We start from the raw sequence: 14,520 nt of genomic DNA on the forward strand, positions 1-14,520 counted from the left end.
GACTTTGCTTTCTCCAAGCCTAGTCCATCATTCAAGCTCTGAATGTAAGCAATACCAATCAAGCTATCCAAGCAGCTCGGTCACCAATCATCCGTCAGCCCGCCGAGTAATCGCCGATGGTCGTCTCATCATCATAGTGTCCATGATCATTTCGCGTAGCTTTACTTGCTTTCGAATTTCTCATGAAGAATGGCGCACGTAGTAGTAGTATCCGCTGGTCTGATGACGCTCCCAATGTCCTGCTGGAAAGTCGCCCTTCATCGTGTCACCGTACTCCCTCAATGTCCAACTACCATCCAACTCCTTGCACCAGAACTGTGGGCTAGAGCCTGGCTTGTATGGCGCAAGCATAGTCGGTTGGGATTGACTTGCAGCCATGTGAGCCATGTAGATTGCATTCTGAGCCTGGATCTCTGCGCTGGTGGAACCGACGAAGTAAGCTGGTGCGTTCGGCATTTGTGCGAGGGCGGCATTGGCGGCTACAGCTGCGGCGGCTTGAGCAGGTGCTGCGGTCTGAGTCCACGGGGCATAGGAGGCGTACGGGATCGAGTTTGGTGCTGCATGATACGGTGAGTAACCATAACCATACATTGGGTATGCGGACGCTGAAGCAGGGGCGGTGGGATAAGGATAACAGGTGTAGGGTGTCGAACCGTAACTTGTTGGAGGGCTGGTGCCATAGTAGAGACCGTTGAGGTAATAACCTGCTGGGGAGGACGAGCTACCCTGGAGTGAGATGTGAGTAAGGTGTAGGTGATGGTGAGACTGAATACTTACTTGAAAGTAGTACATGGCTTGCTGTGCAGGTTGGTTCGATTGATAGACAGGAGCTGGTGGATGAATTCCCTGTTGCGCGCCGTCGTAAGCAGATACGTATAGAAAGGTTCGTGGCCAGTCAGCTGGATTTTCCCAGTGGCCGGATTGCGTATTATTCAAGGCAGAAGGGTAAGGATTTTGATAGGTGTAGTAATTTGGCATGTTGAGTGTGAGGTGTTCGCAGGAAGACAGCAAGATGAGACGAAGTTGAGTGTATGTAACGGCGGAAGAGGAAAAGATGAGCAAGTTGGATTGGAAGGGAATTAGGATGGAGTGTATAGGTCAGTAGATGTTTTTGTGTGGTGGCAGAATGGACAAGGCAAGTGACGGCTTGTTTTCACTTGCGACTTACAGTTCGTCGGTCTTCGTAGAATTGGACGTCGTCGTCGAGGAAGATGTATTCTTTTTGGACGGGTTCGCTGGCGAGCATCATCGGCCGATTCCACCAGCTACCACAGGAGAAACACATGATGATTGGAGGACACTTGATAAGGATGGTTGGTGCGAAGAGAGAAAAGGTGGTTTGGTGTTGTGAGAAAAGTCAAGCAAGAGTTGAAGATGATAGAACCCAGGACGCAGGCAGGCAGAATGCGTAAGGGTGGAATTCATGAGACTTCTGGCAATTGTTGTGAAGACAATATCAGGTCTTGTCCTCCATTCTCTCCAATATCTTATTCATTTCGAGCCGCTCAATGCAGTTCGAGTCGAACTCAGTCCTCGCTGCTCGATTCAAAAGTCAGCCAGCTCGAATCCTCCCGCATCCAACAACGTCTGCTTCGGACCATCGCAACTTCAATTCACCCATTCACCATCAGTTGATGGGTCGCCCAGTTCCTGCATTGAGATACAAAATATGAAGCAAGTTACAAGTTCAACTTACTCAACGGACAAGCTATCCACATGGTCTGGCAAGAATCCATCGCTGTCACGACATAAGCAACCGCCCTCGCAAGGCCTACACCTGTCCGCGGCCGACGCAGACCACGACATGACGGTCAATCCTGAGTACGTAAATGAGGATCCAAGAGATGGGAAACAAACAGCTACCCGTATGTGGAAGAAGTGAGTGTCCAACATGTCTCCCAGGAAGGTATGCCGACTGTGCCGACGTCGTACGTTATTACGTCAAATGTCAGCCTCGGACTTCCAACATATCTCTTCCTTTTCGAGTGCATACTTGACATCGCCGTTGAGTAGAAGAACTCTGCGGACGCTGGCGTCTACCTGTGGCTGGGAGGTGTCATTGAAGGCCATGTGTCCTCTTGTTGCACAGCCTGATGTGGAGCGTAAGGGCATGGCTGCCTGCTCTTTCACGCGCCGCCTCCTGGTTCAGCCTCAGCCTTGTGGCCGTGAGACATCATCTTGTCCTTGCGCCTCCTCCTCTTGCTCGCTGCTGAATACTGGGACGTTGGGTTCATCATCTGGTTGAACTGCAATCACGATATGAATCTTCAACCTGCAGAACGACCTGGTCGATCACCGCCTCGTTTTACAATAGACCTTTCTCTCAATCCCGAAGACCGTTACAAAGCCCTTGCCCGGGAATACAAGACACAAATCCAAGGCTTGACCACTCTTTTTGACGATCTCCTGCAGGATGTCGGCCTTCCAACCTCTTATCACGGCTCAATAAACCGAATTGCGCGTTTACTTCTTAGACGTGTAAAATCCCCAATCGAAACGGCAGAATTGCGTGGGATTGCTGAAGTCGCTGGTGTCCCGATGTACCTACTCGTGTCCTTCAATACGATCCTGGATCTTTTGATGGGTTGCACCTCTGGGGCCGTCAAGACGCTGGAACAAGGTCAGAGGGGAAGTGAAGCAAAGTTGTTGCATTTTCGAACCCTTGATTGGACAATGGATCCTCTTCGCTCAGTCGTTGTGCAGCTTGACTTCGTTCGAACCGAATTGGCAGATCCGTCTCGAGTGGTTGCGCGCAGCATCACATACGTCGGCTTTGTTGGTGTCCTTACAGGTGTTCGTCCGAATCTGAGTATATCCCTGAACTTCCGGGCAGTGCACAATGCAAACACCAAGCGTGGGCAGTTCAACTTCTACTTTCACCATCTATTGGTCCTTCTTGGCTATCGGCAATCGATTTCAAGTATCTTGAGAAGCTATACGCTACCTGCAGATGGTCAAAACGCGCATGCCAAAGACTTGGCGGAAATATCCACAGAGCTGGCACTACGGCATACGACTGCGGCCTATCTGGTCTTCTGCGATGGCCGTTCGGCCATTGTAATGGAAAAGGACTACGACAGTGGCCCGATCCGACAATCTGACAATTTTATTGCGGCCACGAATAATGATGAGGTCGCACATGAGTCTGTATCGTACGCAGCAACTCCTGTAGCAACTGAAGTTGCTGCTGGGACTTCACACGTTGCAGCTGGATTAAAAGAGCTCCTTGAAGAGTCTCGGGAACGTCTCAATTGTATCACTTCAAGGTGGAAATCTTGCGTTCGGAGAGCCCAGCAAGAATCAAAACGACGAGGAGCGTCTGATTCCGGTCAAGTCGAGGCTCATACCACAATCACACCAGCAGAGACCATAAACTGGGTATCGGCATATCCTACCACAAACGAACAAACCCATTATGCCACCGTCCTAGACCCAACTACTGGTGAGGTTGTATGGACTCTCGTTTATCCCAGCCCGTACGAACAGGAAACGTAAACTCAGAGACCGCGAAGGATGCTTTGTGATCCATGTCAACTTTAAAGTTCCGACCTGGCCACACTACGGATGGATGTCTTGCACGACGGACTAGTTCGTGGCTGCGTGTGGCTGGATTGACATCACATTCGTGCTGGAGACCCAGGCCGTTCGATCCCATAAGCACCCTAAGACATGGAACGCAGACACGTGTTCGGGCCAGCATCCATCTACACATTGTTTGCACGGATCTGGGTTTCCCGCTTGTAGCAGGATGTTTGATGCATTTCCGAACGATTGGAGCACCGGTCCTCAGGATGCCCTGCCATGCGGTCGCTAGGGATGCTTGCCATGTGTGTACATGACGAACAGAAGAATGAATCCAGTACGAAAAGAGAGCATCCTCAGATAGACGAGAACGTGCCTGATGATCACCTATCACACCATTGACAGTCTTGAGGTGCGTGCGATCCCGGATCACCTTTGATGTCCGACAAGATCTATTATTGCCACACACGATACCATGGCAACAAGCTTTCATTGATTCGAGTCGGCAAATGTTCAGCATCTGCTTAGTTCCGGACCTTCCTAACGCTACTAGAAAAATATGCATGTCCTCAGCGTCGGCCGGGGAAGAAATAGAGTGTATCCTTAGTCTGGACCGCACCAATGACCTCGGTCTGAAATGGACAACGGCGATGCAGCTGGGTGTTTTCTATGTCTCCCCTTGCCATCGCCAAGCTTGATTCATCGAATGGCTGAAGGCCGAAAAGTGTGGCCATAAATGCCCAAAGTCATGACCGTCATAGAGTTGAAATCAAGCACCACTCAGATATCAGCCCCGAAATCTCCACAGTCAAAGTGCATTTTCCTGTCTCCAAAGATGGACTCCACTCATATCAGGCTATATTTCAATGTCTCCAAGATGGGACATGGCATCTGCCCCATTGAATGCATTTCTTCATGATTCAGCTCTACTGTTATAGGTAACTGACGCGAATCCAATCGGAAGACTATGGTAGTTGTCAGCAAGACAGATACAGTCCCTTCCACCGCTAGTTGCTTAGCCAAGCTGAATCTACACCTGAAAACCCGCCGAGGAAGTCTTGGTGAACATGTGCCAAGGGGCTGCTGCTTACTCAACACCGGATTTCACTCACGGACTTTCTGGTGAGTAGCATTACTAGATTCTTCAACGACACGGCACGGCATGGAGACTACTTCCACCCTCTCCAACTTGCCGGAAGTACCAAGGTTGCAAGACTACTCCGGCTCTCCTTTGCTATTGACTGGCACGACTGGGTAAGTAAAGCCTAAGATATCAGGGGGCAGAGGCGTCTTGTACAATTTAGGTTCCGGGATTTGGGCAAAGTGCGTGCGCTAGATAAATATGTATGATTTCATTATCAGGCCAGACAAGGCTGCTTGTGTCAAGGGTCAAGCGAGGCTACTTAGCACAGGCTAGGGATAATGGACCTCCGGGAAACCGACTACGCCAGCGCAGGGCTGAATGGACTCCCAACAGGATAATCATACGGGTTCGACAGACGCATATCAGGCGTTCCGCTCTCGTTCTTTATCAAATCAACAACCATACTTTCATCCTGGCCAAGAAACCAAAATGTATCAGCCTCTTGGGAGACTTCAGATGAGGCTGGGGGTGGCCACAAATCGGGGAGAAAAGAGCGGACCACAATCATGGCCGATCATCTCCTCCACTTTCGTGCTTCATGATACACTATGCACGATCCCTTCACGAACCCTTGTACTGTGCGACCAAAATAGCTGACGACCAAACGTCCTGCCATGCTGCGGCTCCATTTTATCATGGTCAGGACTGGTCATGACTTCGTCGTGCATTGCTTGCCTCTCACCCTTGGCTGGCAGTCATGCCATTTCTACATCCCAGCATTTCAAAGAGCAAATCCCATGTTGGCTTCCGTGGCGAAAAAGACGGGGTTTGCAGGTATCCGTCGAGCAGATCTACGGGTTTGTATCTGTTTGTATATAGATTGTTGGGTCCTGCCTCGCATTCCTTCACTTCACTCTCTGTCGCACGCAGCAAACGTCCCTTCCTTGCATTCACTGAGTCGAACGCGCAACTTCTTGCCTTTGCGACTCGAGACCAATTCGATCATTTTACTATTTCTTTCTCGGAGGGCAGACTGCTACTAATAACCGTCGTTCATACACCGTTGTCCATGATGATCAACATGTTTATCTCGTTTTTACTATTGGCGCTTCCTTTACTCACACAAGCGGCACCTGGCCGAGGACCATGGGGCGCTTCACATCACGCTTTCCCCGGTGGTTCATCGCCGTACGCACCCTTCCCAGGGAAATACAATGCCACTTACCCTCCTTGCACAAACGCCACAATGAAGGTCCGAAAGGACTTTGACACGATGGCACCGCTGGAGCGCAAAGCCTACACGGACGCCATCAAATGTCTCATGACCAAGCCGTCCCAGCTGGACCAGACGTTATACCCGGCAGCCATCAATCGCTACTTCGACTATGCCGTCATCCACACCAACCTCACTCAAGTGGTCCATATCTCAGCTTTTTTCCTGACGTGGCACCGATACTATCTCCACCTATTCGAGCAAGACCTAGCCAACCAGTGCGGCTACACTGGCGCCTTCCCATACTGGAATTGGCCAGCCACTGCGGACAACCTGACCGGCAGCGCCATTTTTGATGGATCCGAATACTCCATGTCGGGCAATGGATTGTACACAAACAACGACTCTATCGTCCTCTCTCCGTTCTTCTCCATTCCCCATGGCTCAGGCGGCGGGTGCGTCACATCCGGCCCCTTCGCCAATATGACCACTACCTTGCAACCCGTGTCCATCGACGTACTGATCACTGGCGCACCGTTGCCGAACAACACCTTCGCAAAGAACGAGTCCTGCTTGACACGTGATCTCAACACATACGTCGCAAAGCGGTACACCAACACTTCGGCTTTGTACGAGTGTCTCGAGACGACCAATATGGCGGATTTCACAACGCAGATCAACGGCGTTATTGGGTCGACGGAGCTTGGGCTGCACTCCGGGGCACACTTCGTCCTCGGATCGCCTGGGTCGAATATTTTTGTCTCAGTGCAGGACCCAATCTGGTGGCCTCTGCACACCTTCTTGGACAATCTGTATACCTCATGGCAGATACGGCACCCGAATGTCTCGGACTCTGTCTACGGCACATTGACGGCCAATAATGCGCCACCTAGTGCCAACGGTACAATCAACACCCTCGAGCCAGGCTGGGGTTACTTTGACCAGACCAATTACACCATTGGCGACTTGATGAGCACAACATCCGGACCATTCTGCTACAGATATGATGTCGCGCTGTAACCATTGACAGTGGTCACTAGATGAACGAAAAGGGGTAACGGAAATTGTCGGTCCAATCATTGCACATACTCGCTCAAAGGGTTGCTGTATGAATACTTCGTCTTCCTTCAATCCCGCCTTCGGAAATGGAAGGGGCATATGCACGCATCATAGTAAAATGGCGTTGGGTACGCTGGGAAGACTGGCATCGAACAGGTCATGCGTCCAGCTGCCGGGGTGAGAGGGACATTAGCTCCTTAGACACTTATGTTGTTGACATGTCGTCGACATGTCTGCTCTGCTTCGGGTCAGAAGCCATTATTAATTAGCTCGGCTGGTAAAATAATGTTTATTCAGGTGACTCACTTTCTGGCATCTGCATTGACTTTGATTCTGCCTGGTTGATATGCATCACCTTTTCTTGGTACTTTCTCCCCACAAAATTCTGGCCTCGTCTGTCACACAGGACCCCGACCATCACTTTTGGCTGTTCATGTTCGTTGCCAACATCAGTCACCCCTGAGCCGAAACGGGTCCAGCATCCGCGAATCTAACTCCTTTGAACTTGACAAATAATGCGGAGGGCCGGGTGGCTTTTGGTGGTGGCGCCGATATACTATGCACGTCCTGCACGACCTGCATGAACTTGCATTGAGTACAGGTAAGTAAGACACCTGCAGAATCTACCGGGAAGTGTCGGTTTTGTTCGTGACAGGATCCATGAAAGGCTGGGGTGACGCCCGACGCGCCTGATCGACATGTATTGTAGACATGTCAGTATGGCACATATGCACGATATACCTTACTGCTTACTGACAGTATGTTGGAGTCTGGTTAGGTATGGAGGATAGTGCCTTGGCAACTATGGCAGCACTGGCAGCCTGAAGTATGTTATGTATGTATGCACCTACTGTACCCACAGTACTAGTACCTAGGTATAGTATGCATGCAAAGGCAGATATGGAACTGGACTCGAATGCATGCCAGCAGGGAGAGGAAGGACTGCATGCGCTAGAACAGGTAGGATCGTTGAAGGTGAGAAGTGTTCCCACAACGGAGGCAATGGACCGAGGACGAGCAGGATGGGGAGTGAGGGATGTCGTGGGCAAGTATATTGCTTGTCGCGGAATATCTACAGTATACACTGAGTAAGGTAGAGCCTTCGCCAGCGCAATGCCTCGAGACGCGTATGTCCAAACTGGCTTCACGGTAGGAATTCAAGACCAATGCTCTCAGTAATATTCAACCAGAGTCCTTTCATTGCCTTTTGGTCGTCCATTCATTTCTTTTTCTTCTTCGTCTTATCGTCGACAACCACCCATCTCCTGTCCACGCCTCGTCTGCCCACCTCCTTCTCCACAACATCACTGTGGTCGCCTTGCACCAGGACCTCCATCACTCCAGGCTTGCCACCTATCAGCTGTCCTACACTTGCACTGCCTGCACACTTCTTCTGCAACTCTGGGCCCAGAAGATGCGGATTGATGCCGAAGACCTCAAGACCTGAAATCCTGGTGACGACTTTCGTTCCCGTCCGCTTCTCCAGCACGATGTTCACGTGAGGAGGCGGACCGGACTTGGGCTTAAGGGCTGGATCGGGGTTATCTGGATCATATGTCTGTCCATTTCGTAGGAGGAGCCAATGTGGTAGGCAGAGATGTGAGTCGTCGAGAATGCGTTTAAGGAGGGCGTCGCGGGCGATTTCTCCTAATGCTAGCGTCCTTGTGTCACTGGCCGAAGGATTGGAAGATAGGATGTTGTTTGCGATGAATGGGTCGAGCTTGACGAATCGTGGAGAGGACGTGCCTGTCGATAGTGACGGGTTGTTCTCGAAGTACTTCTTCAGGAAGGCTGAGATCTGTGAGGAGGTGTAGTACGTGGTCTTCGACGGAATCAGGTCGGGAACAAGTTTGCTTGAAGCACGGTAGACTGTTTGTAAGGTGAGTTTTTGGCCCAAGGAAGGATCGCCGCCCCCATTGGATGTCGCCTGTCCGCCGTCATTCGGGGTAGCCGACGCGGTCTTCGGCTTTGGCAGCTTGTAAGGTGCGAAGGCCCTGACCTTTTCATCGTGGAAGTCGATATCCAAAATGACTGTTTCGCCACCATTTCTGTCTTTTGTCTTGACAAGGGCTGACTTGTCCAAGTGTTTAATGAACTTCTTGGTGTTCTTCCACGAGGTCTTTTTGATCGTGAAGTGCTGGTTCTGGAATTTGAGATGCGGCTGTATCATGTTCGCTATGACGAACGAAGGCTGCAGTGGGAAGTCCATGCCGTAGTGCGGAGGGTCACCGTCCTTTTTGGCGTTGTAGATAGCGTAGATGAACGCTTGCACAAAGGCTTCGTCGACCTCCGCAGTACTGGGTTCGTGTTCAGGCTCTCCTTCTTCGTGTACTCCGTTGAACCCTTTTCCTTCAGCACCACTTTGACCTGCGATGTTCGAAGACTCCAGGGCAACACCACCCTCTTGCGCATCATCTTCATCATCATCTTCGAGATCCAACTTTCCCACGCCTTCTTCGACGCCTTCTGGTGTCGGTTCCCAATCTTCTATCCTCTCCGGTGGAGCTCGTCCACCACTCCCAGTCTGGCTCCAGTTCCAGAGTTCATCACCTTCCCAATGGACACCTTCGACCGCTGCTCCTTTGCTTCCTTGCACGCGGCCGAGACTAGATATGTCAATCTTGCATATGCCCACCCATATCGGTACGCTGGGCTTTTCAAGTCCTGCGACAGCTATTACCGTTCCTTGTTTTGCACGCTCCGGCCATGGTGGACCACCAACAAGGCCGGGAGTCATCAAGTCCGCTCCCGTGCGGAGTTTCTCGACCACGAAGTCTGGTGTGTGCAGAAGTGGAACTATACCCGGGTTGTGCCACAGTGTGTATACCGTAGGGTAAAGCTTCGCATCTTTCCCATATTGTATCCATAATATTCTCTCCTCTTGTCCTGGATGCGCACCGACGTAAATTGTTCCGGAGACCAGAGTAGAGTTAGGGCCGGCATGTGTGGTAAAGCGTGCAGACAGACATGACTCGGGAACGAGAGAGGTCCGCACAGATGACAGGGCAGGAGTAGGATTGCTTGTGGGAGCCTGCCCGTCTGCGGTCGTAGTGGTAGGATCGATCTCTGCTAATGTTGGAACATGCACTTTGTAGTCTGCAATGATCTGGTCGGCGAGTTTTCGACGATCCGAGGACCGTAGAGGGGACAGGTTCTTGATCTGAGGCTTCTTCTTGAACATTTTCGATATTTGGATGTGGGAGTCGAGGGTTGAAGAGGGACAGGAAAGGCGTAGATGCGTGTTATTCAATAGCGGTGGTGTATATTATTGCCTTCGAGTTCGACGGTAGGCGACGCGCTGATGCAACAAGAAAACAATGTCTGCCTGCAGACACTTCCGAAGCCGGAATAAAATCAATGCTCAGGCAGATTTCCAACCGAGTTAAAGCAGAAATCGTGCAATGCAGCGAGGCTTGCTAATTTCTAGTTGGCCACCTTTTGAAGCATCGGGCAAACAGACGAAGTCTACGTCATTTCAAATAGAGGCATCTCACAGCGGAACTCAACTCAATTCAACCTCGACTCTGCGTGCTCGGAGTTTTCATTCTCAACAACTAAAAGAAAATGAACCGCGTCTTGTTGGTCAAGTAGAACAAGCCCTCTCTTTCGTCAACGGATCCTTTAAGAATCTGCATAGATACCTCTCTTGTTCTCCTTGGCCTCTTTCCACCAGTTGTCTGCAGTTGGTGGAACACCAGGCAAGGGGATGTGTTCTCTCAACTCCCGCTTCTTCGCCTGATCTATGCCTTCTTCCTTGTTTCTGGGTGCCATGGCTTTGTCGACGTCGAGTTGCTTGAATTCTGTCAATGACCCCATCACTCTGGGCAAGCCTAGTGGCAACTCATCGCCCTTGTCAACTTCCCAGAAATGATAGAGTTTTCCGTAAAGCTTGACCACTTCCTCCATGGCCTTGGTCTCCAGCTCGTCCCAGGCGTCTTTGCGGTGTCGATGAGACTCGGGATATGGGAGCACGAGCATACCAGACTTGACTTCGAACTCGTGAGAGTGCCCTTTGTCGAAGCAAAGATTAGCATTTCAGTACACATTCGGATAGCATGATAGATAGGTTCAATGGAATGGACGATTACTCACACAACTTTTGTTCCTCTGGATCAAGCTTGAGGTATCGTTCCTTCGGAATCATGTACTCGACACCAATGAGACGGGCATCTGGCTTGCACGAATCGTAGATCAAGCATTGCCGTAGATCTTATCACGAGAGTCAGATCATCGTCTTTCATGGATGGGATGGATGCCGTGAACACACCTTTCGCGACATGCGAGCAGAAGTGATGGGCACTAACCGTCCTCACCTCTCCACGCCGCGCTTCATCGGTATAGATGTGAAGTGCATGAAGATATTCACAGATGTTGTGAAGCGGCTTCATCTCCGGCTGCGTCATAGTCCCGACGTGTGTCTGAATACCCAGATAGAGAAGCCATGATTTGAGCCAGGCACTTGGGCTGAATTTGAGTAACCTGGCGGCAACGGTAGTGATGGCGGGACCTGCCTGATGTGCTATTGGGTGTTGCTCACTCATTGTGCAGGATCTCCGACTGTGATGGAAGTCTGCACAGTAATCGCTCTGCTTATAACAAAGGCAACGCTAGGACTAGTTGTCGCTGATGATGTGTTGATTGTTTGTGATCGAACCACTCGGGGGCTGATGTCATCGACGGATGTTGAAGACTTATATCGAGAATCAGCTGAAGACGTTGACACCACTCATCGCTTCCGCGTTCCATACGAACATTGCAAATTCAAAGAGAGGTTTCAGTCCTTAACGACATTATATTCCTGGCCCAGTCCCAACGGTGATGTTGGCCGGGACAATGAGCAAATACTGCTGCTTTGCTAGCGGATACCAATCCCGATAGACTTGCAAGGCTGAAGCATCCCCGCATGGCTCCCGTCACAAGGCTTTGGACCCCTAATCACACACCTAAATTACCCTCGGCTGCCCGCCCGAATACCCCGCCTCATGTTTTCCGTTAACGGAGGTGTTCAATCAAAGGGGCGGCTCATTTCGGCCAGCAGTCCGATAAAGTGAGGACAAGAAGTCGCTTAAGAGCAGAGCCGGGAACCGAAAGTGCTTCAGCTTCTGATCGTATCATTGAAGCAAGAGCGCGCAGCTACCAGCACAGAACAGGTTTCTCCAATAACAGAGCACTCACCACTATGGTTGGCCGACTCGAAGGAAAAGTTGCCGTTGTTACGGGCGGCGGCAGTGGCTTTGGGGCCGGCATTGCGAAGAAGTTCGCTCAAGAGGGCGCCAAAGTCCTGATTTGTGATCTCTCACAAGAAAACGGCACCAAGGTTGCAGAGTCCATTGGGGCCGAGTTCATCACAGCCAATGTCACCAAGCGTGGAGACTGGGAAACAATTCTGAAGACCTCCTTGGACAAATTTGGCGGCCTAGATATTGTTATCAACAATGCCGGTGCCACCTACAGCAACAAGCCAACGCACACGGTTACGGAGGACGACTTTGACTTGTGCTATAACGTCAATGTCAAAGGTGTCTACCTGTCCACCAGTGTCTTGCTGCCGTACTTCTTGGACAACAAACGACCAGGCGTCTTCGTCCAGATTGCTTCGACGGCCGGCATCAGGCCACGTCCGGGCTTGACCTGGTATAACTCGTCCAAGGCGGCCTGCAGCAATGCAACCAAGACCATGGCAGTGGAGTACGCGCCTAACAAGATCAGATTCAACGCTGTCTGTCCCGTAGTTGGCAGCACTGGGATGTATGTTGGATGCTTTGCTCGTTAGGTATGCAACGAGACACCATACTGACCTCTTTTAGGACACATCTGTTTATAGGAAAGCCGAATACAGAGGAGAATATGAAGTCTTTCACCGCCGCTGTACCCATGGGTCGAGGGTCGACGCCAGCTGATGTTGCCAATGCATGCTGTTATCTTGCTAGCGATGAGGCCGAATTCATCACAGGCGTGAATTTGGAGGTAGATGGTGGTCGGTGCGTGTAGGGAGGGCATTTGGACAGGAATCTCGGGCAAATTGATACTATGTATTCTTCATGTAGGATCAACCAATCCCACCGGAACACTTCAAGAGCGATGATGCCTCTTGGACATCACTCCATACCTGCTTTTCGTCGTTCCACGTTCGATTTCGCTGATGGGATTTGAGCAAAAGCAACGGACCCCTTCGTGCACCCCGAATGTGTCAATCGGGAATGTCAAAGCTAATCGTCAATGTTGGGTGTAAGTCGGACCATACGATTCCCATAAATTGAGGTACGGCTCAAGTGTATCACCACCACGGGTTGGTCACCGCGTGAGATCAACGTTGCAGCCGCTCCGATGCAAGAAGCCATATGTCAAATTGACGGCCGGCTGTCGACGTCAGAGAGTATCATCGTAAAGGATTTCCTGTTACCTCTGGGGGAAGTGCACAGAGCAAAACAAGATTTGCTGTTTTGAGGTCAAGCGCAGCGGAGGTCTTGAAGACGTCGTACAGGAAGGGGTGCGAATTTGATGCAGCTGCATGCTCATCAACAACGCCCACGTGTCTCTCTGAGAATTTGGCCTTGCTGGTGGGATTGTGGTTGGGTTTTCACTCTGACGACCTGATCTTAGACCCGAACTGTCATATGGCCAACACGGAAGTCACCACCTGTGCCTTTGTGGTCAGTCATCTCGTATACGAGTATCGCGACTTGGCCAATAGGCGCGTTATTGTGCATGTACGAGCATTATTGACCTGAACCGGCCAGTTTCTGCACTTTCCTGCGACCACTAATGAAGCAGTTGAGGGGCGTAGAAAGCAATGATTTCAGACTGCATCCATTCGAAGCAGCTTCTTGCAGTTCCAGAAGCCAGACAGCATTCCAGAAGTGCCATTGCTCAGACCTGATTGGCTTGGGCTGGTTACGCACTATCAGATTCCTCGGAATATTTCCGAACCACTCATTTAAGTCGATTCCCAGTTCGTCTCGATCGCATGTGCAATAGGTTCATTGGGATGGCGATCGTGTGTGGCGCGGGGGATCGAAACGCAATAGAGTCAGTCTGATCGAGACATCGTCAGAACTCAGGTGCGGACCGTCTACGGACATGTTAGACTGTTTAGACCACGCGCGTGCTTTGATATCAATATAGCCTGGTAGGAAAGTGAATGCAGGTACACATCAAAAGGGCTGTGGTGAATGACAGCAATACCCTCACACCCAACCTCGGTGGGCCGTACAAATGTGCATTGCGTATGATAAGTGGAATATTTGCAACTCCACAAGCTTGTCAGTCCGTCGATCGCGACCTGTTCTGTTGCGACTGATCAGAACAGGGCAGATCCAGTGACAGAGCATTGGTGTTTCGTACACCATACCCAAATGGACCACCAGTTCCTTCACACATGGGTGGAGGGGGCACGGATCTTTTGCACGCATCGATATGAGCCATTCCTGGACGGTTCCAAATGTGCAATGAGACGATCAGGCGGACACTTTGAATTGTTAGAATTGTTGAGTGGCATGGTTCTGAGAGATGCTTTTCTAGGTCACAACCTCATGTTCGACACCTTGCAGAGAGAAGTCATCGTTAGAACGATGATGGATGACCAGATTTCCGAGGTTCGTACTCGATACGAGGACACCGTACAAAGATACCGTAAAATACC

The 14,520-nt window shown here is 50.7% G+C and overlaps 6 protein-coding genes across 6 annotated transcripts; 3 read left to right on the forward strand and 3 right to left on the reverse strand.

Moving 5' to 3' along the window:
* Positions 1-180: 180 nt before the first annotated feature.
* On the reverse strand, positions 181-978 carry EDD37DRAFT_613803 (uncharacterized protein; the record flags this gene model as incomplete). Its single annotated transcript, XM_062815483.1, has 2 exons — positions 181-726; positions 778-978. 2 exons carry the CDS (start codon positions 976-978, stop codon positions 181-183), a joined length of 747 nt encoding a protein of 248 aa, XP_062665360.1.
* Positions 979-2,070: 1,092 nt separating this feature from the next.
* On the forward strand, positions 2,071-3,763 carry EDD37DRAFT_207075 (N-acylsphingosine amidohydrolase). The gene has a single exon (XM_062810254.1). The coding sequence runs from the start codon at positions 2,260-2,262 to the stop codon at positions 3,493-3,495; it is 1,236 nt and encodes a 411-aa protein (XP_062665361.1). The 5' UTR covers positions 2,071-2,259; the 3' UTR covers positions 3,496-3,763.
* A 1,396-nt stretch (positions 3,764-5,159) lies between these two features.
* EDD37DRAFT_643161 (uncharacterized protein) lies at positions 5,160-7,184 on the forward strand. The gene has a single exon (XM_062817409.1). It carries the CDS (start codon positions 5,364-5,366, stop codon positions 6,837-6,839), a length of 1,476 nt encoding a protein of 491 aa, XP_062665362.1. The 5' UTR covers positions 5,160-5,363; the 3' UTR covers positions 6,840-7,184.
* Positions 7,185-7,716: 532 nt separating this feature from the next.
* Positions 7,717-10,302, reverse strand: EDD37DRAFT_643162 (uncharacterized protein). Its single transcript, XM_062817410.1, has one exon. The coding sequence runs from the start codon at positions 10,057-10,059 to the stop codon at positions 8,098-8,100; it is 1,962 nt and encodes a 653-aa protein (XP_062665363.1). The 5' UTR covers positions 10,060-10,302; the 3' UTR covers positions 7,717-8,097.
* A 170-nt stretch (positions 10,303-10,472) lies between these two features.
* EDD37DRAFT_207158 (uncharacterized protein) lies at positions 10,473-11,740 on the reverse strand. The gene is made up of 3 exons (XM_062810255.1): positions 11,146-11,740; positions 10,971-11,087; positions 10,473-10,888 (listed from the first exon to the last, which is right to left on the reverse strand). The coding sequence occupies exons 1-3, from the start codon at positions 11,417-11,419 to the stop codon at positions 10,500-10,502; spliced, it is 780 nt and encodes a 259-aa protein (XP_062665364.1). The 5' UTR covers positions 11,420-11,740; the 3' UTR covers positions 10,473-10,499.
* Positions 11,741-12,057: 317 nt separating this feature from the next.
* Positions 12,058-12,869, forward strand: EDD37DRAFT_570983 (3-oxoacyl-reductase; the record flags this gene model as incomplete). Its single annotated transcript, XM_062814310.1, has 2 exons — positions 12,058-12,626; positions 12,686-12,869. The coding sequence occupies 2 exons, from the start codon at positions 12,058-12,060 to the stop codon at positions 12,867-12,869; spliced, it is 753 nt and encodes a 250-aa protein (XP_062665365.1).
* Between the last annotated feature and the right edge of the window lie 1,651 nt (positions 12,870-14,520).

The sequence above is a fragment of the Exophiala viscosa genome, assembly GCF_022695815.1.
Source record: "Exophiala viscosa unplaced genomic scaffold EDD37scaffold_17, whole genome shotgun sequence".
In the NCBI taxonomy this organism is placed as follows: domain Eukaryota; kingdom Fungi; phylum Ascomycota; class Eurotiomycetes; order Chaetothyriales; family Herpotrichiellaceae; genus Exophiala; species Exophiala viscosa.